At 67.6% G+C, this 20,159-nt stretch overlaps 1 protein-coding gene across 1 annotated transcript; it reads right to left on the bottom strand.

The window, feature by feature from the left end:
* Positions 1-182: 182 nt before the first annotated feature.
* LOC114499456 (trafficking protein particle complex subunit 12) lies at positions 183-19,092 on the bottom strand. Its single transcript, XM_028515647.2, has 12 exons — positions 18,967-19,092; positions 15,312-16,528; positions 13,051-13,167; positions 11,207-11,320; positions 9,758-9,896; positions 7,699-7,811; positions 6,902-6,974; positions 5,525-5,598; positions 4,267-4,365; positions 2,007-2,107; positions 1,585-1,672; positions 183-1,439 (listed from the first exon to the last, which is right to left on the bottom strand). The coding sequence occupies exons 2-12, from the start codon at positions 16,521-16,523 to the stop codon at positions 1,197-1,199; spliced, it is 2,373 nt and encodes a 790-aa protein (XP_028371448.1). The 5' UTR covers positions 16,524-16,528; positions 18,967-19,092; the 3' UTR covers positions 183-1,196.
* Between the last annotated feature and the right edge of the window lie 1,067 nt (positions 19,093-20,159).

Here is a 20,159-nt window from a genome sequence, read left to right as displayed (position 1 = left end):
ACCCGGACGCGGGTCCCTGGGGAGGGGACGGCTCTGCGGCCTCCGGCCGGGTCCCAGCTGCCGGCCGAGTCTCCTCGCCCTGCCCAAGCCAGCGCTGAGGGAAACCCTCTTGGTGAAGGGGCTCAAATGATGTCGGATCTGGGGGCTTGTGAAACAGAGGACTTTACATTTCCCTGTTTTAAATTTTATTTTTGATTTTAGAGAGGAAGGGAGGGGCAGAGGGAGGGAAACATCGATGTGAGACAGAAACACCCACTGGTGGCCTTTTGTGCGTGCCCCGTCTGGGGACCGAACCCGCAACCCGGGCCTGCGCCCTGACCAGGGGCCTGTGCCCCTTTGCTGTGCGCAACGCCGCCCGCCCGCGGGGCCACCCCAGCCGGACTACTTCCCTCCCCTCCAGGAGAGAGACTGCAAAGCCCCAGCAGCCCCCCGGCCACCTCGTCCTTTCCTCCGCCTCGGCACGTAGCTGACCCGTTCCAACCACTGCGCTGCGGTCGCGCTGTCACCGACACGGGCAGGACACAGCCGCGCTGGGTGTGCACACACTTGGGTCCATCCGAGACACCGGTGCCGCCCCGGAGGCCCTGGCAAACCCAGCTGCCGGGCGGCCCCGGCTGGGGCTTCTCTGGGGAGAAGGGGCTGGCTGACAGCAGCAGGAAGTACGTCCGGGAGGGAAGGCAGACGCCCCTCTGGCCCCCTGCCTGGGGCAGCGATGCAGCACCTGGATTCCCGTCTGACGGACTCCCGCCCACACCCCCACCTCCCCGTGACGTGCAGAACCCAGAGCCCACCCGTCACCAGGCTCGCCCAAGGGGCTCCGCAGGGGCTGAATGGGCGTCGGGAGTGAAACAGACGTGTTCAGCCTGGGGGTGGGGAGAAGCGAGGCTCGCTGGGTGCCTCTGCCTGCTCCCGGTGCCCTGGGCGCGCAGGCACAGGGCGAGGACGGTGCAGGTGCGTGTGCGGCTCTTCCCCGGGCACTCACAGCCAGTGCAGCACTCGGGCCGGCGAGGGTCCTGTCTGTGGCCGCCGTCCGGACAGCGCGTTGGCCCCCATTCTCGGACGGCGCAGCGCCGTGGGTCGAGCTGGCTGCGTCGAACCACCTGCCCAGTGGCCGCAGTCGAGCACCAAGGACACGCCCCCAGCTCCCAGCGAGAGGCCCCCCACGTTCACGGACCGGCCCCACCGTGCAGCCCGGCCTAGGCCAGCTTGAGGCACTGGGTGTTGAAGCTGTCGCCCTCCCTGGCAGCGACGGCCCCCAGCAGCGCCTGCTTCTTCTGCGCGCTGCGCGAGGACTCCAGCTCGTACATGGTGCTCAGGTTGAAGAGCACGCTCTCGTGCAGGCAGCGCCCGGGGTCGCGCTGCACCATGGCCTCCAGCTGCCGCAGCGAGTCCTTGAGTCTGCCCAGGTAGAGCAGGCACACGGCCGCGTTGTTGTTGGCCTGGGGGGCGGGGGGTAGCAGTCAGGCCTGGGCGCATGGCTCTGTGCCAGGGGGCGTTCGAGGAGGGGGCCTCCCCGGCGGCCACCCAGGGGCAGGGGGCGGACAGGGCCGCCGGCGGGAGACCTACCGCTCCGGAGCGCCTTACCACGGCGTTTGTGGGGTCGATCCTCAAAATTTCCGAGAAGAACCTGTGCGCTTCTGCAAAGTCATTCTGGCCGAGGTGAAGGAAAGCTCTGGAACACAAGCCACAAGTGCAGAGCCCGTCAGCTGCGGTCAGGGCGCCGGTGTGGTGTGCGCCCGCGAGTCCGACGGGCCGCCCCCCCCCCCGAGCCATCTCCCCCAGCAGGCGGGCGGGTGCCCGCCACGGGGGCAGCGGGCCACTCTGAGGCCCGCTGGTGCTGGGAGGGCAGCGGGGCTCCTCTGGACGAGCGGGGAAAGGCCTCCGAGAGCGCGCGTGGCCGAAGGGAGGTCCCTGCGGTCCGGCCGACCGCCCGCCCTGCTCCGGCCCGGCGCCCCAGGCTGGGACATGGACACGGGGGCCGACACCCCATGGGGGCAGACGCCCACCTGTTCATCAGCACCACCGTCTTCCCCTGCGGCCCGTCCTGCTTCTGGGCCGCCTTCTCCACGTCCTGGAAGTACCTCTCCGCCGTCTTGATGTCTCCGATCTGCGGGGACGAGGGCGTGTCCTTCAGTCGGCTCCGGCTCCGGGGATGCAGCCGTGCCCTGGCACGCAGCTCCCCGGGAGACGTTCACATGTCAGGCAGGACAGGCAGGCGTGGTGACCATGTATCATGACGACTTTTTGTAAAAACCGCGGAGCCACTCAGGACGCGGCTCAGACACTGAATGCACGCGGCCCCTCGTGGGGGGGGCCCTGGCGTGGCGGCGAGGAGCGGAGCAGAGCGAAAGGGACGACTACAGTGAAGGAGGGCGACGTTCTCAGCCGGGTGTGACACTCGGGCCTCAAACCGTGGTTTTCGGCTCGCTGGCCGTGACCAGTAAGATGGTAGAGACAGGAAAGTGCGAAGGTTTCCGGTCACGCTGACCCCGCAGCACAGAACTCCGCGGGGAGAGGGAAAGACCACCCGCTCCCACACTCCTCAGATACACAAGGATCCGCCGGGGCCTCTGACGGCTGCTGCCGCCGCCCCTGTGCCGCGGCGTCCTGTGGGGCAGGCGGGTCCCTCTGCCGAGGAAGCCAGAGGAGGCCAGCGTCCTGGTGCCCCTGAGACCCGCGGGCCGAGCGCTGACCCGGGAGGGGGGTGATGGGGGTGGGAGCCGCTGTGTCCCCAGACCGGTGTGCAGAAGCAGGGCTCTGAGCACGGACCCCACAGTGGACCAGACACCATGAGTGTCGTGAGGGGCCCGTGACCTCATGCCCTCCCCAGCACCCGAGAAACCCGCAGCCGACCTCACAGCTTGCAAGGCCAGGTCTCCGACCGGGCCCGGCTGTGCACGGCGCCCACCACACACGCCCTCGGGGGCAGGAAAACAGAGGGAACACACGTGAGACACACCCCCGGAGAGAGCAGCGGTGTCCACCCCCAGCCCCCCGCCCATCTGTGGCCTGTCCACTCCATGCAGGCGAGACGCCGTGCCCGCAGCCCCCGGACCCGAGTTCCCTGCCACAGTCACTGAGCCCTCCCACGGGGCGAGGAGAGCATGGCCGACACACGGGGGTGACGATGGCCGTGGCCAGGCGCTGGCAGGGCCCCTCATGCGAGCCTCGGCTGTCCTCAGCGGGGCGGTAGGCCTCGAGGCTCAGAGGGGGCAGGTGCCAGTCCGGGGCCACGCGGCTCCCGCACGCAGACAGTCATCGTAACTAAAACGTCACGGGTTTAAAACCCGACGGGTTTCCTAAGACAGAGGCTGCTTGAAGGTGAAGCACTCCGTCGTTCCTGAGGGGTGCCGTGTGGAGAGGCAACCGGACGTGCGGCCGAGCGTCCTGGGAGCCAACAACCTCTCGGGTCGTTCAAAGACAACAAGAGTGAGTGCGGGGCGAGCTCACGGAGAAAAGGCACGCCAAACGCTCCCCGTCGCGCCTGGGCAGGGAGAGGTGGCACCTGCGCAGGGAGAGGTGGCGCCTGGGCTGGGAGAGGGTCGCGCCTGCGCAGGGAGAGGTGGCGCCGGGCGGCAGCGGGGACCGGAGTCCCGGGGAAACAGGAGCCTGTGCAGCTGTGCCGGGGCCGGCGGCGGCTGCGAGGGCTTCTCCAGCCGAGTCACCACACTCGGCCCAGGGGCCGAGGCAGGGACGCACCCGGCGGGACGCCCCCACCAGCACGGGGTGGAGGGCCGAGGGCTCAGCACCAGCCCCCGCACCGGGGTGGACTGTCCGAACCTTCAGAGGGCAGAGGGTTCCGAACCCCCACAACCCCAGGCAGAGTGCAGGGCGCAGGGCAGCCGTCAGGAGCTTGAGGAAGACGGACGCAGACCGGCCCCGGGGCTCTGGGGAGTGCGCTCGGGCGCCCAGCTCTCTGCAGTCCTGAGTGCAGGGACCCGGGACACGGCTCTGCGGCTCTGACCGGCGGCCCGTCCTCCGTCCTCCGTGGACAGTGCGTGAGCGCGGCTGCAGCAGACACACGCCGCCCTCCTTCGGGGGAGTCTGGGCAGGCCCCCCACCCCCACCCCACAGCTCTGCACACAGGGACCACGCCCGTCCCTCCTGGTCAGCTCGGCCTGAGGTCCCCGCACTGAGCCCCCCCCCGCCCCAAGCAGTGCTTCTCAGTCCCACCAGCAGCAGCTGCTGCAGCGTCCGGCCCCCTCACCACCTGCGCTGCCCCGAAGCCCCTGCCTGCCCCCTGGTGCCCGCAGGCGCAGCGCCCACCTGCAGGAAGATGCGGCCGATGCCGCTGAGCAGCTGCGGCTCCTGCTCGGGGTGGAACTGGATGACCGAGCGGTACGCGTCCACGGCCAGCACGTAGTCCTGCGGGGAGAGGCCCAGAGACGTCGGGGATGAGAGTGTTCTAGGAGCCACCCGTGTCCCCGGGGAGCGCCTGCCTTGCCCCCCGCCCACCCACTCGGCCAGAGACCGCGCCCTGCCCCTCAGCAGGACGGAGGCCGGCCCGCCCTCGCACCAAGCAGGGAAGGCACTGCTCCTGGCCGCAGGTGAGGGCCTGGCACTGTCGCCTTCCAGGGGAGGAGCGGGGGGGGGGGGGGGGGGGGGGGGGGGGCGGTGCCGGGGGTGAGACACTCTGAGGGCAGAGCCCCGCCCCCAGCCCCGCCCACTGGGCTGAAGGACTGCTGAGGCCCCGGAGCTCCAGGACGCCCCAGGGCCACGCAGCCCAGTGGTGTGGGGACTGCCCTGTGCTGGCCCCGGGCAGCAGGTCCCGGCCGCACCTCTCTGTGACCAGACGGACCGAGCCCGGAGGCTCCGAGTGTGCCCCTGCACCCAAGCCCCCAAGCCCTCCCTGTGCCCAGGGCGGCCCCGTCGGGTCGAGAGGGGACCGTGTATGGAGAGCAGGGCTGCCGCAGCAGGGTCAAGCAGAGCCCTGCAGGCGCACCCCCACGCCGCCTGGGAGACTGCCTGTCTGCCTGCTCTGCTGGGGGGACCTGGCTTGGGAGTGACCTTGGGGGCCACAGGGGCCGCCCCCACCTGCGCTCCTAATTCCCCAGCAGGGGCAGCCGGGCTGCCTCGGTGCAGGTCACCCGCCGCTGCGGTGGGGTGGGGGGACGGGCTGCGTGCTGCAGGCGCCCCCCAGGGGAGGAGCCGCTGCACGGGCTGCAGAGGGCCGGCCTGCCGGCCGGAGGAAGACGGGAGGGACGGGAAGAAACAAAGGGCTGGCCACCGCAGCCCAGCCTCCACCCCCCGACCAGCGCTGCCCCTCGGGCTGCGGGCTCAGCCTCCTGCATCTCGTCACACCCAGACAGGGCAAACGCCCCCAACACGGGGAGGGCAGGGGCTGCCTTCCCGGGCGGAACCTGGAAAAACCCAGACGGAGCGGGGGAGTCGGAGGGAAGCTCCAGTCCAGTCACCACGGCCCCGGGCTGCGAGGTGGAACCTGGCCGTGAACGCCCTCCGTGCTGCTGCCCTCCCTGTGGCAGCGGGCACCAGACCCGCCCCGCCCTCCCCCGGGCGCACGCACCTTCATCAGCAGCAGGCAGTTGGCCATGGAGCAGGTCGCCCGGCCCAGGCGGGACCGCCACAGCTGCACGGAGGCTGCAGGGGAGGGAGGTGGTAAGCACGGGGTCTGTCCCCAGGCCACCGCCACCGCCCTCGTGCTGACAGGGGCCAGGAAAGGAGCAGCAGGAGGGCAGTCAGGGGTCCACCTCAGGGCCAGCGTCAGCGCCTGGAGAACCCCCAGCCCTTTGACCCACGGGGAACAGGGAGGGCCCACTGCCCCAGCCTATTTCCCAGCCTTTCACGTGGAGACCGCCCGCGCCCCCCCCCCCCCCCCCGCGGCTCGGAGCTCCGCCCGGGTTCCTTCCCATCGAGGTGGCTGTGGACCGTCCCGGAGCCGCAGACAGCGACCTTCCGACCTCTCCCTGGCTGGCCCTGCCCCTTCGCCTGACGGATCCCCGCTTCGCTGCGAGGCCCCCAAGACGTGGCAACACTTGGCTCGTCCCCACCGGGCCTGCACTGCGGTGGGATGGAGCTGGGGGCGGCCCTTGTGGAAGCACCGGCCAGGCATTACTGGGAAGGACACGCCCACGGCCCTGGGGGTCACGGACTTCTCCAGGAAGGAGTGAATCCCCCCCACCCTGGTGCCGGCGGCCCCCGAGGACCAACTCCCTGCCCCTCACCCCTCTGCAGGCCGCCCCGCCCACCCCCCACCTCTCTCCCCTTGGGGTGCAGCTTCACAGGAGGCCCAGCACTTGCCAGCGCAGTCCGGGCCGGGCAGCAGCCCCCCGGGCCCACACCCAGCCAGGCCCCAGACCACGGAGGGGACTTGGAGCAGGACAGACGATGCGGGAACAGGGGGGGTCAACAGCCCTGGGCTCCTGTGCAGAGGCCCTGCCCCGAGGGGCGGGAGGTGAGGGCCTGTCACAGGGGTGCCACCCCCGCTGGGCGCGGAAGCCGAGTGGAAGCTCGTTCCTCTCTCGTTCTCCAGAGCTTGCAGCCGGGGTGGGAGTGGGGGTCTCAGCCCCCAGGCTGCCCCGCTGCCCACACTCAGGACAGAGCCCCGGGTCATCATCGGCCTCACCAAGGCTCTGCCTGCTGGGCCCGCCTCCCCTCCTCCCAGCTCCTCCCACCAGGAGGGGCGCCCCCTCCCGCCTCAGTGCCTGCCTCCCCGAGGAAGCTGACAGCCATCCCTGGGACTGGGTGGTGCCGGCGGGTCCCCTGCACCCAGGCTGCCCTGAGCCCTGAGCAGGATCACACGCAGTCTCACTCTTTGGGACCCACCACAGAGAGCCACGGAGCACGGGGGGCGTGGCTCCCCCCGCCCCAGGGAGGAGGGAGGAGCCTGGGAAGGGCTGGATCTCCCAGGGGGCCAGGCAGACCCGGTGGGGCCCACGCTCACCCTGCCTGTTCTCCGGCGTGATGGTGCCCACGCTGCCGTCCTCAGCCAGGCCCTGCTCCAGGTGCGCCAGGATCTGCGGGTGTCACATGGGAGTGGGTCACCGGGAACAGTCTTGCTCTTGGACGTTCCTGTCGCCCCAGAGCCCAGGGGAAGCACCCACTCGGAGGGGGGGGGGGGGGTCTGCTGGGAACATTTCACTCGGACCCGCTCCCGGCCTCACCGCTTGCCGCACTGTGGCCGGCAGGCCACCCCGGCCAGACTCACTGGGCTCGGGGTACGGGACTCACACGGCCTGGAATCTGCGGTTCTGCACTGCGGGTTCTGACCTGGGGGCCTGTGGAGCAGTGTCCGCCCTGCGCTCCTGACAGGCTCCAGGCCATACCCGGGCTGACGACAGCCTGAGACCACGGTCAGGAGGAGGGGACCGTGTGTCTGTCCCCCTGGCGGCCGCCACAGGCTGTCATGGGGCAGAGTGGATGAGTTCAGCACCCTGGAGCAGACCCGGGGGACCGGCACCGACTCGGAGACCCGGCTGCTCACTCTGGCCCCACTGGAGCCCAGACGAGGGTGACAGCAGGTCCGCCCAGGATGGCTCGGACTTCTGTGTAAGGTCCTGGGGCCTTCGTGTCCCCGCCGGGCGGAGGGGACCTCAGGGAAGGCGGCCTTCCACAGGCAGAAGGTTTCCCGGACCGTGTCAGGCCACTTACATTTGTACCCAACACCCCAACGGGCCGGGCGCCGGGCCAGCCGCCGGCCCAAGCCCCCGGCTGACACCCGCGGCCCGGGGGCAGCCTCACCTTGCTGCAGACGGCCTTCACCCGGTGCAGCCGGTCCAGCGACTCCTGGGGGCGGCCCAGGTACTGGTGCAGCTCCGCGTGCAGGATCCGCATGGAGAAGGGCACCATGGAGCCTGCAACCGAGGTCGGGGAGGTCGGGCCGTCAGCGTCAGCGGCAGCCACGGGCCTCCCTGCCCCACGTGTCAGGAGGAGCCCGTGCAGGCTCCGAGCGGCAGGGTCGCTCTGTCACCACGCGAGAGCTCTGGACGGCCACCAGAGGGCAGGTGGGTGGCCACCACTCCCACAGCAGTGCCCCGGCCTGCACCAACTGTCACACCACCTGCTGCGGCAGGGCTGCCAGCCTCCAGTGCAGGAACCCGGCCCCGGGCTTCCGGACACAAGCTCACCAGGGGTTCCGCTGGGCTCCGGCCCCCCCCCCCCAGCAGGAGGCCCTGAGGGAGGGGCTGCCAGCAGCTGAGGGTCCCCGGGGGTGCGGTCGGGGCCCAGGTCCCAAGGACGTGGCTCTAGACCAGTTCTGAGGCATGTGCGTGCACGCATGTGTGCACGCGTGTGTGCACGTGTGCCTTCGGAGCCCAAGTTCAACTCCTTGGCAGGCACCATCTACTAAGCCTCACACGAGAAGCAAATAACCTAAACAGGCCAACGTCTATTTAAAAAAGTGAGTCAGGAAGCCTCCCAAAAAAGCGAGCGTCGGGCCCACATGGTCTCGCTGGCGAATTTTCCCAAACCTGCAAGGGAAGTGGTCCCAGCTCCCTGAATTCTCCCTCGGGAAACGGAAGCAGAAGACCTTCCTCACTCACTCTGTGGGGCCAGCGCGACCCCCGTACCACAGCCAGAGACGTTCCGAGAAGGAAAGTGGCAGACCAGCGGGGCTCCCGCCCATGGACGCAGGACTCCCCCCAACAGCGTGCAGGGCGGGCCCCAGTGGGCAGAGAGGATTCCACGGGAGGAGCCGTGGGGATCCCCACCAAGGGAGGCGGGTTGGGCCGACACTGAAAAGCCCACTGAGGCGGCCCCTCCTGTCACGCAGGCTCAGCGAGAAAACCCGCAGGGGCGTCGACCGCAGCCCGGGCCACATGACAGAACACAGCCCCCTCCCTGGTGGAGGCTGTCAGCAAACTGGGGCAGGAGACTCCCTTCACTTACGGAGGGCGTCCACTAAAATCTGAGGGGCCCACAGGGAACGGGGACACCCGGGCGCTGTCCCCGTGAGGCCCGACCGCCGCAGGGCCCCCCTTTCCCCCGGCAGGTCAGAGGCAGGTCAGATGCTGGCTGACTGCTCGGGGCTGTCCTGGCGGCTTCGCCTGGGCCACCGCCCGGGCCTGGCCTGTCCTGAGCTCCCACCCAGCCAGGCCCCGTGCTGCTCCTGCAGCCGCCCAGGTGGCCCCGCAGCAGACGGCAGCGGGCGGGTCTGGTGGGACGCTGTGACAGGCTGCACGGCCCTCAGGAGCTGCTCCCCGCTCGGGACCCGTGGGATCGGCGCTGCACCCCCCGACCGACATCCTGCCGGAACCAGTGGAGAAGCCGGCCATCGAGGGGGAAGGGCCCGGCTCTGGGCACCAGGCCCTCCCGACGGCCCCCACCGCACCCCGACATCTGACAGACTCTCCCCCAGACACGTTCATGGTGCTCACTTCTGCAGCGTGCCGCTGCCCACCCTGTGCTGCCGCCCCGGCCCGCGGAAGGGCTGCACCCACATTCTTAAACAGACCCCATCAGAGCAGAGGCTGGGGGGACGGCACGGAGCCAGCCCTGGCGCCGCCTGGCTGCTGACTTGGGCTGGCGCCCAGGAAGTGGCCACGGTGCACACGCGTGGAGAAGCTACACGCGTGTGCAGACGCACGGGGGAGAGGACAGGCAGCGAGGGCGCTGCCTCTGGGGGCTCCCGCCACAGGGCGACCGTGGACCCGAGGACGCGGCAGGGACGCGGGTGGCACCCCGGCCTCACCCCTGCGCCCCGCCCCACCCCTGCGCCCCGCCTCACCCCCACGCCCCGCCTCACCCCCACGCCCCCGGCCCCACCCCCGCGCCCCGGCCCCACCCCCGCGCCCCGCCTCACCCCTGCGCCCCGGGTACACGTGCGGGTAGTACTCGTAGTAGAGGTCCGGCTGGTCCAGGTCGCCGAAGGGCTCGAACTCCATCTCGGCGTTCTGGAAGAGGCCCAGCTTCACCAGCAGCGCCAGCCGCACGAACCAGAGCTGGAGGCACGAGGGAAAGAGCGGCCGCCACGTCAGGGCTCGCTCGCCCGTCAGAGCGAGGGCCGGGCTGCCCGTCCTCGCTGTCTGCACGGCCGCACGGCCACGTGAGCGGTCTTCTCGACGCGCTCCGGGGCTCCAGGGCACGCCGGGGCAGGGTGTGCGCTGAGTGTGTGCCCCGGGCACAGACACGGCCACGCCCTCCCCAGAGAGGCCACGGGCGGGGGCGGGGATGGGGGAGGGGAGGTGAGGCAGGGCAGGGAGGCCGCCTAGGGGGCATGGACGCTGGTGCCGGGGTGTCTGGGCAAGAGGCCACTGGACCGGACGGGGCCCAGTGGGAAGGGGCCACGTGCGAGCTGCGGAGTCCCTTTTGGGGCAGAAGCCACTGAGAAACGGGCTGACCCGACCTCGGGTTCAGAGGCCAGAGACCCCTGCGGGCAGGTGGGCCATGGGGGCCTCCGTGGGTGGGCGTGGGGTGGTGGGCCGACCTCACTGCACAAGACTGCCTGGAGGCAGCTCACTGAAGAAGGGGCAGTGGGGAGCCCCGAGGTCAGGCCAGGAGGGGGCTAGGCAGCCCTGCAGTGAGGATGGGGCCGGGGCGGGGCCGGGGGGATGGGGTGGGGCCGGGGCCGGGGTGGGGTGGGGCCGGGGTGAGGACGAGCTCGGGGACTCAAGAGAAGAGCCCCCTTGCCCCCCAGCACATGAGCAGGCGGGGCTGCACAGGTGAGGGGGCAGCATGACTCCTGCCCTCCAGCCACTGTGGATGTAGACGCCGGGCACGCACTCGCCCAGGCACCCCCACAGCCCGGGACCCCGCACGGAACCCTCCCAGGGAGGGAGGGGTGAGAACCCGGGCCCTTGGCAGCTGCTCCTCACCGTCAGACCTGCCCATCCCCCGCCAACCCCGTGTCCACGGCGCCGGTTCCCGCACCGTTTCACGTGCGAACAGCTGACGCCACGCTGGGGAGGGCCCCCCCACCCCCCGCAAGGACCCCATTTTCCCCCGAGGCCCCGCCCCCGGGCCCTTGCAGCCCAGAGCCCCATGATTGCAGTGCAGCCCCGCCCCTGCTCCGTGAGACGGGGTGCGGGGTCCTGGGCTGCCTGGTCTCCAGGCAGAGGGGACAAGTGCGGCCCACACTGTGTGGGCACAGAGGGGAGGGCCAGGGTCCTCTCACGTGGGGACTGGACTCGGGGCACGGCGATCCTGAACTTGGGAACTCTGTTTTCAGACTGCTCTCACTGTCACGCGAGGTCCTGGCTGTGCCCCCCGTCCCCACGAACCCGAGCGCAGAGGGGCGTCCGAGGGGCTGTACCTGCAGCGAGTCCGCCGTGTGGCTGGTGGGCAGCCCGCTCTTGCCGTAGCCTTGGCCGTGGGCCGTGAGGAGGCGCCCGCACAGGTCCACCGCCGCCCTCCAGTTTCTGCAGCTCTGCAAGACACGGCGGCGGGGCGTGGCTGCGGCGGCAGCCCCCACGTGCACAGGGGCCACCCGGCAGGGGGCGCTGGGCGGGCCCAGGCCCAGCTCCAGGGCCGACCCCCGGGGAGGGGCTCCTGCCGGGGCCGCCCACCGCCCCAGACCTGTGAGACCGCGGGCTCCCTCAGCGGGAGAGCTCTGCCACGTGGTCCCACCAGTTCAAGGGCAGTCATGTAATCAGAGCTTGTGCGTTGGCTACGTTCACGTGTATGTGAAGGTCAGCCCTGACTGTCGGTGGTTCACACGTTTACCATGTTTGTGCTTCATTAACATGAAAAAACCAACGACGCTGACGCCGCCTCCTGCAGGCCGGGCCATTGGCTCAGCACGTGGTCACTGGCTCCACACTGTGGCCGGAGCAGGCGCTCCCAGCGTGGAGACCGATCAGACCACCGCATGTGTGGGACGCCGGGACGAGTCGGCGGGAGCCGGCCCGGGCAGCGGGCGAGCCGCGGAGACTGTGGCTCCGCATGCACCTCCTCCCAGACTCCTCGTCGCCAGGGCTCACTCCCGGCACAGCCCGGGGCTCGGGGGCGCGTCACGGCACTCTGCTTTGCCAAGGCCCAAGGACGGGCACGCCGGCAGAGCCCTCGCGGCACCGGACGAGAGCCACGTCAGCCACAGTTGATGCGGCCACGGGGGGGCGGGGGTAGGCGCCCTTCTCAGACCTGCAGCTCCGTCACCAGACGAGCGAGTCTCCAGACCCCTCCCCTGCAGGGCAGAGCACCCCCGTCTTCCCTTCCCGGAGCTTCCCAACCGCTGCAGCAGGGGGACGAGCTCCTGCTCACCGGGGCCACACCCGCCTCGCGGCTGCCTTCAAAGGGCCGGATGTGAGCTCAGGACTGTGCACATGTAACTGCTCCCTAACAGATAAGTGGGAGCTCAGTGAGACGAGGTTTCTACCGCTCGGGTAGAAAGGAGGTGCCGGGCCGGATAAACAAGGTGGGGGGCGGGATCCGGCCCGAGGGCCTCGTGTTTGCCACCTGCGCTCTGGTCACGTCAGTACAGGACGCTCAGCGCAGCAGCCGGTGTACACGCATGAAAAACCAGACTTGAAGTGGTTTGCACGTAAGGTGTCTGCTAGCCACCTAAGAAGGGGCTCTCGCTCACCCTTCTGAGGACGACATTCCTGCAAGGTGGTCACAGGGGCTGAGGACAAGGGCGACCGTGGGGCCCGGACCTGCAGCAATGCCTGCCCAGCAGTCCTCGCAGTGTGTGTGCCCGGTCCGAGCACACCCCCGTGCCCCTCGATGGCCTCTGCCCGGCGCCCGTGCCGGCCCCTGTGTGAGAGCAACGACCCCTCCCACCCCCGTGTGCTCCTGGCCGGCCCCCCTGTGCAGAAATGACCTTCCTGTACCCAGCACAGAGAGCAGAGTATTTTTAAAGAACCAGCGTGAGGTTACTTGTCTCTAGTTATTGCATTTGATGAAGCGTATCTGATCAAAGTATCTGCTGCTTCCAGTAGTCCGATCACTTAAAATAACGGCTTTTAAGCTGACGGGACTCGCCAGTGTGTTGGCGCGGTGCCTTCTGCCACGCAGGGCCGGCACGCAGCAGCACGGCACTCACGTGCAAGGCCCTGGGCGGCACATCCAAGCAGCTAACTCTGGGGAAAACGCCGCGCAGGCGGGCGGTCGGGGCCCATCACGGGCACGGCGACAGTGCGGACCGAGCGCCCCACTCACTATCAGCTGCCGCAGCCCGACGAAGGACTGCTCCACCGAGCTGGCGTTCAGGACCTGCCTCTTCGCCGCCGCCTTCTCGCCCAGGAAGCGGAGCATCAAGTCCTTCACGGCGTCTCCCTGGAAAGGACGCAGGGGGACATGTCAGGGCGATGAGACGCCGACTGAACTCAGCCACCAGAACCCGTCTCCAGCCGACATCTGCCCCACCCCCGCCCCCGCCGGCCGGCCGGCGTGTGCAGGTGACAGAGCGCTGGGGGCACAGGAGGCTGCGCCGGGCCAGGCGCTCCAGCACGGCCGTCCTCCGAGACCGTGCACTTGGGACCTGCTCGTTCTCCGGAAGGGGCGGTGGCCCGCAGCACGGCTGCACCGGCTCGGACAGAGGCCCCGGGTGTGTGGTGACACCGCTGGGGACGAGGAGCCGTAGCTCACGTGCCATCAGCCATCAGCCCGGCTGGGCCCTGTGGAGGGGGCGCCTGCATTCACCCCCGAGCCCGGACCACTGCCGACAGGGGATGCTGGTGGGGGGCCAGGTCCCCGTGAGCCACAGCACCGGGACCTGCGACCTCACGACCCGGCTCCTCGGGTCAGACCCCCTGCAGGCAGGGTGGGAGATGGGGCAGGGGGAGAGTGCTGGGGGGGGGGCCAGGGTGAGCAGGGACTTGGGCAGCCTGCGACGACCGGGAGGAGTCTCTCAGCTGGCGGGGCATGGGGCGAGTCAGGACGGGGCCAGGAGCCGGGCCGCCTGCGCCCGCAGGACCCCTGTGGCTAAGGGGGCGAGGGCTCGCGAGCTCGTCCGAGCCGGGAGCCTCCAAGCCCGAGGGCTCCGGCACAGGGGCTCCCGGCGGAAGGTGCTGAGAGAGCCGCAGGCCCCAGGGCGGCTCGGCCACCCCGCCACAGGCTGGGGGCAGCAGGGCAGCGCACGCCACGGCTGAGCCCACGGCGGCCGGGCCCACCGAGGAGCGGCAGGGGGCGGGCAGTGGGCTGTGGGGGGGCTCTGAGCCCCTCTCCCTGCAGGGGGCTGCGGCCCGTGAAAGGTGCTGGGTGCGGACCCCGCGGCAGTCCCGGAGCCTCTCCCTCCTGTGACAAGGGGACAAGGGGAACCAACAAGGGGAATGACCGGAGAACTCGGGTGTTAAAGGGTGAGCCTTAGTGGACAGGTTTAAGTGGTTAAAGCTGTGACTAAGGAGTTACAGAGTTAAGCCTTAACTGACAGGCTCAGGTGACGAACGCCTGTGGGGGGCTGTCATCTCCCCCCAATTGGGAAGCTCGTGAATGAAGACCCCTTCCCTTTCCCACCAAACCTTCGCCCTGGAACTTGGCCGCGAGGGGGGTGGGGGTGGGGCCCCACTGGCTGCCTGGTTACAGCTCGCCCTGCGCTGTCTGGCATCTGGTTTCCCACTCAACTGGTGAGACGGGGCCCTCGTTACACGTTCCAGTGCAGCACCATTTTTAATACCCACGTAAACAATCCAGTGCAAAGGTGCTCCCACCAGCCCCCCGCTAGAGGGCTTTGGACCGTCCTGCAGGCTTTGCGAGGAGCAGCCACGCCCCGACGGACACCCCAGAGGCTGGGCGCCTGTAGGCCAGCAAGACCACTTCCGTCTAAAGACTCCCGAGAGCAGGACTGGGGTGCAGATTTCACAACTTAACTTTAAAAGATCTGCACTAAATTATGGTTCCATCAGGGCTGCCTGAGACAGGCGGTTCTCCCACAGGCCAGCAACACGGAGTAAACCTAAGCAGACACTGAACAACGGAAATAATTTCACTGTACCAGTGAGCCTGAACTTACACTACCACTTGCTACAGCATGACATTTGTATGCTTTCACGATTTATTACTTTGGGGGGCACTCTTGCTTCTCTCACTGGACCCGTAAGACCTTTTACTACCTCAAGCACGTAGCACACCACACACACATGTTCCTCCAGAGTTAAGAAGGGACTGGGAGACCCGTCCTCCTGGAGCCCAGGGCCACGACAAACCCGTCACACGGTCGGAGCTGCTGCACAGAGCCAGCCACGACAGGACCCCGACTCCCCGGGGCTGGGGACATGGACAGGGCTCAGACGTCACAGGGACCTGCCGTCAGAGTTCTGGGTGCTCCCCAGAGACAGGGCTGCCTGATGCACAGCGGGCCGACTGCTACGGACACGCACGGGCGCGGAGACTGTGAAAAGGACGAGCCGGGGCCCCGGGGGCATCCGTTTGGGGAAGGGGAGTCGAGAGCAGGCGGTCCCTTCGGAGACCCCGGGCCTCACCTGGATGTTGTCGAACTTGAGGCCGGGCATGGTGAGGTTCTCCTTGTCTATGAACACGGTGCTGTACTGCTGGGCGGCCACCGAATTCAGGATGTCCCTGGTCCCCTCCCCGGGCAGCCAGGCGTCGCTCCGCCGGTCCATCTCACTCATGCTCAGGGCGGTGGCGAAGGGGTCCTCGCTCCCCGCGAACACGGCCTGGATCTGCGGGAATGGCTTTGGAGACCGGGGGGTTTCCAGAGCGGCCGTGGGAACGGCCGGCTCCAACCGCTCCGTCCCGGCGGGGTGGGGCTCGGCGGGACCCAGGGGAGCCCCTGCCACCGGGGACGCATGTGGAGACAGCGGCTCTGGAACGGCAGCTCCCCCCGCGTTGGGGTTGCTGACAGAAATGAATGCGGACGTTGTGAACGAGTCAAAGAACTCGGAGGCCAGGGAGTTGGTGCTGGCCGTCTCTCCGAAGAACGTGCTCAGGCTGGGGCTGGGCTGCACCGCCGGGGGAGGGGTCTGGGCGGCCGGCCGGCCGGCCCCGCTGAAACTGGGCGACTTCACCACCTGGGACTCGAAGCCGTCCTGCAGAAAGGGGGGAGACTGGGCGGCCTCGGGCTGGGACTGGCTGAAGATGGTGCACACGGGCACGGGCTCGTCCTTGGGGGAGGGCCGCCCGGAGGACGGGCCCGGCGCCCCGGGGAGCGGGCCCTGGCTCCTGGAGCCCGAGTCCCCCGCGCCCTCGTCCACGCAGGTGCGCGGGCCTCTCCCTTCCAGCCCCAGGTCCTCCTCCGAGGAGGCCCGGCTCCCGGGGGTCACGTCGGGGGTCACGCTGGGGACGTCCTGAGGTGCTTCGTCTCTGTCACTCTCGCCGTCCGGCCTCGGAGTGTCGGCCGCACCTTGGCCGATGGCACCGTCCAGCCTGGGGTCCGCGCTGCCTTCGGTGGCCTCCTGCACGCCGCCAAGGTCGCCCGCGTCGTCCTCGCTGTTGTTGGGAGAGTCGGAAATGAGCACGCTCTCCATCATGTGCTCACTGAGCTTGTCCACGAAGGTGCTGGAGTCCTCCAACACGGTCTCGTTCTCCTCCGACCCGAACTCGTCCCCCCCGAGATCGATGGTTTCCTCCTGGTACAGCAGCCCCGGGTCCTGCGGCGGCGCCTGCGGGCTCTGGGCGCGCCCCTCGGCCGGCTGGGGCTCCGCCGTCAGGCTCGGGGCCTGCGCCTCCTCCATGGTCTCTGAAACAAGACACACCAAGCTCAGCAGGCTGCTGTCTCTGTTGCTATTGGACTTTTACCCTCATTGTCTTTAATCCATAAAAATGGCAAATGTCATCATGATGGTAAACACGGGTCACTGCACGTTTGTCTAAACCCGCAGGACGTCCTATGGCAAGAGCAGCCCCCAGTGCCCACGGCGGACTCTGGGTGACGTGCCGGGGCGGGCGGTGGCCCTCGGCCCCGCTGGTGGGGAAGCTGCGAGTGGGGCCGGCTGCGGGGCGGCGCGTCTCTGCACCCGCCACCCAGTTCTTCGGTGACCCTCACGCTGCTCTAGAAAAACGACGGTTTATCAGCTACACATGTTCACATGCACACATGTTCACACCGAGACTCAAGAGACGCCACTTCTGCAGCCCTGTTGCGGTAAAAGACCCAGAGCATAATAAACTTCACCTTCTTGGTCATTTCTCTTTTATTTTATGTATGTGTTTAGAGAGAGGGGACGGGAAGGAGAAAGACAGGGAGAGAAACATCGATCGGTTGCCTCTCCTACGCCCCCTGACCAGGGACCGAATGCACAACCCAGGCACGTGGTGGCCCCACGGGGAACCGAACCACCCTCACTCGGCGGGACGATGCCCGACCCACTGAGCCGCGCCGGCCAGGGCCTTAGGTCCTTCCAGGTGTACAGCTCAGTGGCAGTGAGTACGTTCAGGCTGTGTGACCGCCACCACCGCGCACCGCCGGACCTCTCCTCGCCTGTGACATGGACCCTGCCCCTGTCAAACAACTGCCCACTGCCCCTCCCTGGCCCCTGGCAGCCATCACCCTCCTGTCTGTCAGTCGGAGGACCCTGGGGGCTGGTGCACATGGAACCACACAGCACGTGTCCCCCTGGGACTGGCGTGTCTTACTTGGCCTGTCACCCACAGGTGCATCCGCTGGTGGGCGGTGCCAGAGCTCCCTCCACTGCCAAGGCTGAAGAACAGCCCACTGGACGGGTGGACTGCGCTTACGTGACTTCTTCCCTGGCCCCCAGGACAACCCTACGAAATGGCTGCTATCGCTGCCTTCCCTTTGGAGGTGAGCACCCGGGGCTGAGTGGGGCTGTGGAGCCTGCCCCACGGCACGTGGCTGGTGAGAGAGAAGCCAAGTCCCGTCCAAGCGCAGTGCCGGGTGAGGCTGGCTGGCGGGGGCCGCGGCACCAACCAGGAGTCTGCAGTCCAAACTCGGCCAGGCTCCTTTTCTCAGAGGACTGTTTTTTTTTTTTTGAGTAGAACTTACTGTTCTACTCTCACAGCGAACAAATTCAAGAAACCCAAGACTATCATAAAAGGTGATGGCTTTTCCAGAAAAAAGTACCGTTCGACCCATAGAAACTACTTATCTGATCGAAGCCTCCATTTCCTCCCCCACCCCAGCACGGCCCTCACAGTACTCCAGATTAGCTGCCCCTCCTCCTACAGCCAGGAGCACCCCGACATCCGGGACCAGGACCACTTTTCCGAGCGGCAGAAAACCAGAGCCCAACATCGTGGGGAGTTTCTTGTCCAGCGCAGTCAGTTAACAAGTCCCCATGTATGACACATATTCCTCTAATAACTATTAGCTATAAATGACAAAAGAAACAAAAGCCTTTTTCCTTGTAGCGTTCGACAGCGAGCTTGGACTACCGGTGACCTGGGGACGTCAGAGAGGGGGTGCACCCCCACTGGAAGGCTTCCCTGCGGGTCCTCTCGCTCCAAACACAACCGTGAGAGCTGCACGTACACACGCATTGTGGTTGCAGTCCCGGGGCTGACACAATGTCGGGACGGCGAGGACCCTGCAGCACTGGGGGGCAGGCGCAAGGAAACAGCTGCACGCCGTTTGCATCCCCCCTCCGCTCCCACCCCATCGCCGGGCCTGACTCCGTGTCCGCCGCCGACACTGTCCTCCGAATGTATGGGAGGGGGGGAAACAACGAGGAGTGAATTATCTGAACCCCAAAGAGGCAGCGTCCCCGAGTAGCCGTAAAGAGGCAGGAACCGGGGTCCGAGAACGTGGGGTTCTGGGGTGCGAGCCTTGTGGCGGAGGGAGAAGCGGAGAGGTGCGTTAGAGCCGCCTCGGGCCGGTGGCTGCTTTTCAGCAGGTGGGTTCTCGGCCCGCGGGGCTGGCCCGCGCCGCGGCACCTCCAGCCCCGACGCGGCTCCGGGAGGGACCGGGTGGGCCGTGCCAGCCCGCGCTGCCCGGGGACTCCGATGCTGCCGCACACCAACCGTCGCCTCTGGCCTCCCTCCGCCGCGGACGTGGCGGGCGGGTCCCCACGGGCCGCCGAGAGCCGGAGCCGGGCCCGGGTCCCGGACCATCGTCCGTCTCTGCCGCCGCCGGCTGCCCCGCGAGCCACGCGCCCCGCCCCCCGCTGCGAGCTGCGGACCCGGGCCGGCCCGGCCCCCGCCCTGCAGCCCGGTCCTCACCTGCCACACGCCCACGGGGCAGGGGACGGGGTCACCCGCCGCAGGAACCAGACGCCCGGAGGGAGCGGAGGAAGCCCGGAACCGGGAGGGAGCGCGGCAGCTCCTGCGGCGCCTGCGCGCGCAGGCCCTCGGCGGCGGCGGCGGCGGCGCTCGCGCATGCCCACTGCGGGAGCCGGCGCCCCCTCTGCGCGCGGGCGCGGCTGGAAGCGCAGCACCAGACACTGAGTGCGGCGGGGGCGGGGCCTAGGCCTCAGGTGTGAACGCTGGAGGGGAAATGGGCGGAGCGCGGTGGCCCCACACCTGGGAGTGGAGCAGGAGGCTGCAGGCGGACCTGTGTCCAACGGGCAGCTGCAGGGAGGTGGTTCTGCCGGCCCTCTGCACTCTGGGCCAAAGCACCCTGGAAAGACTGTCTTTTCAGGGAATTGTGTCTACCTGTATTTTCAGCTTTTCCTGCCGTGCATTTGTACTATTTGAATGATAACATTAGTGGTAAAAATGGTAGGAATAATAACACCAACAGTACCCAGACCCCCTCATTCATCCAGCAGATATCCGTCTAGCCTGAACTCTGCCCAGCACAAGGCCTGAGGCGCTGCAATACCACAGAGCCAGGCCATTCTTCTTTTTCTTCCTTTTTCATTATTAAACATTTTAATTTATTTTAAAGTATATTTTATTGATCATGCTATTACGGTTGTACCATTTTTTTCCTGTTGCCCCCTTCCACCTGGTACCCCCTTCCCTCCAGCACTCCCCTCCCTTAGTTCATGTCCATGGGTTGTGGGTGCCAGTTCTTTGGCTTTTCTCCCATTTCTGTCCTATTTTTAACCTCCCAATTGTACCTACCAATTGTGCTCCTTCTTCCCTGTACTTTTTCCTCTATTCCCCCCACCAGCCTCCCTGCGGATAACCCTCCAGGTGATCCCCATATCAATGATTCTGTTCCTGTTCTGGTTGTTTGCTTAGTTTGTTTTTGTTTTCTAGATTCAGTTGTTGATAGTTGTGAGTTTGTTGTCACTTTCATGTTCCTAGTTTTGATCTTCTATTTCTTAAATAAGTCCCCTTAACATTTCATGTAAGAATGTCTCGGTGGTGATGAACTCCTTTAGCTTTACCTTGCCTGGGAAGCACTGTATCTGCCCTTCCATTCTAAATGGATGGCTTTTCTGGATAGAGTCATCTTGGTTGCAAGT

The sequence above is a fragment of the Phyllostomus discolor genome, chromosome 6 (genome assembly GCF_004126475.2).
Source record: "Phyllostomus discolor isolate MPI-MPIP mPhyDis1 chromosome 6, mPhyDis1.pri.v3, whole genome shotgun sequence".
NCBI classification, from domain to species: domain Eukaryota; kingdom Metazoa; phylum Chordata; class Mammalia; order Chiroptera; family Phyllostomidae; genus Phyllostomus; species Phyllostomus discolor.
This window is presented reverse-complemented; position numbering and strand designations above follow the sequence as displayed.

Bases quoted from the DNA above. Each gene is read 5' to 3' on its own strand.
- LOC114499456 (XM_028515647.2), bottom strand. From the start codon at position 16,523: ATGGAGGAGGCGCAGGCCCCGAGCCTGACGGCGGAGCCCCAGCCGGCC. The intron at 9,897-11,206 runs GTACAGCCCCTC...TCGTGCCTCCAG, and splicing joins ACACGGCGGACTCGCTGCAG to CTCTGGTTCGTGCGGCTGGC. The intron at 6,975-7,698 runs GTGAGGCTGCCC...TGACACCCGCAG, and splicing joins TGAAGGCCGTCTGCAGCAAG to ATCCTGGCGCACCTGGAGCA.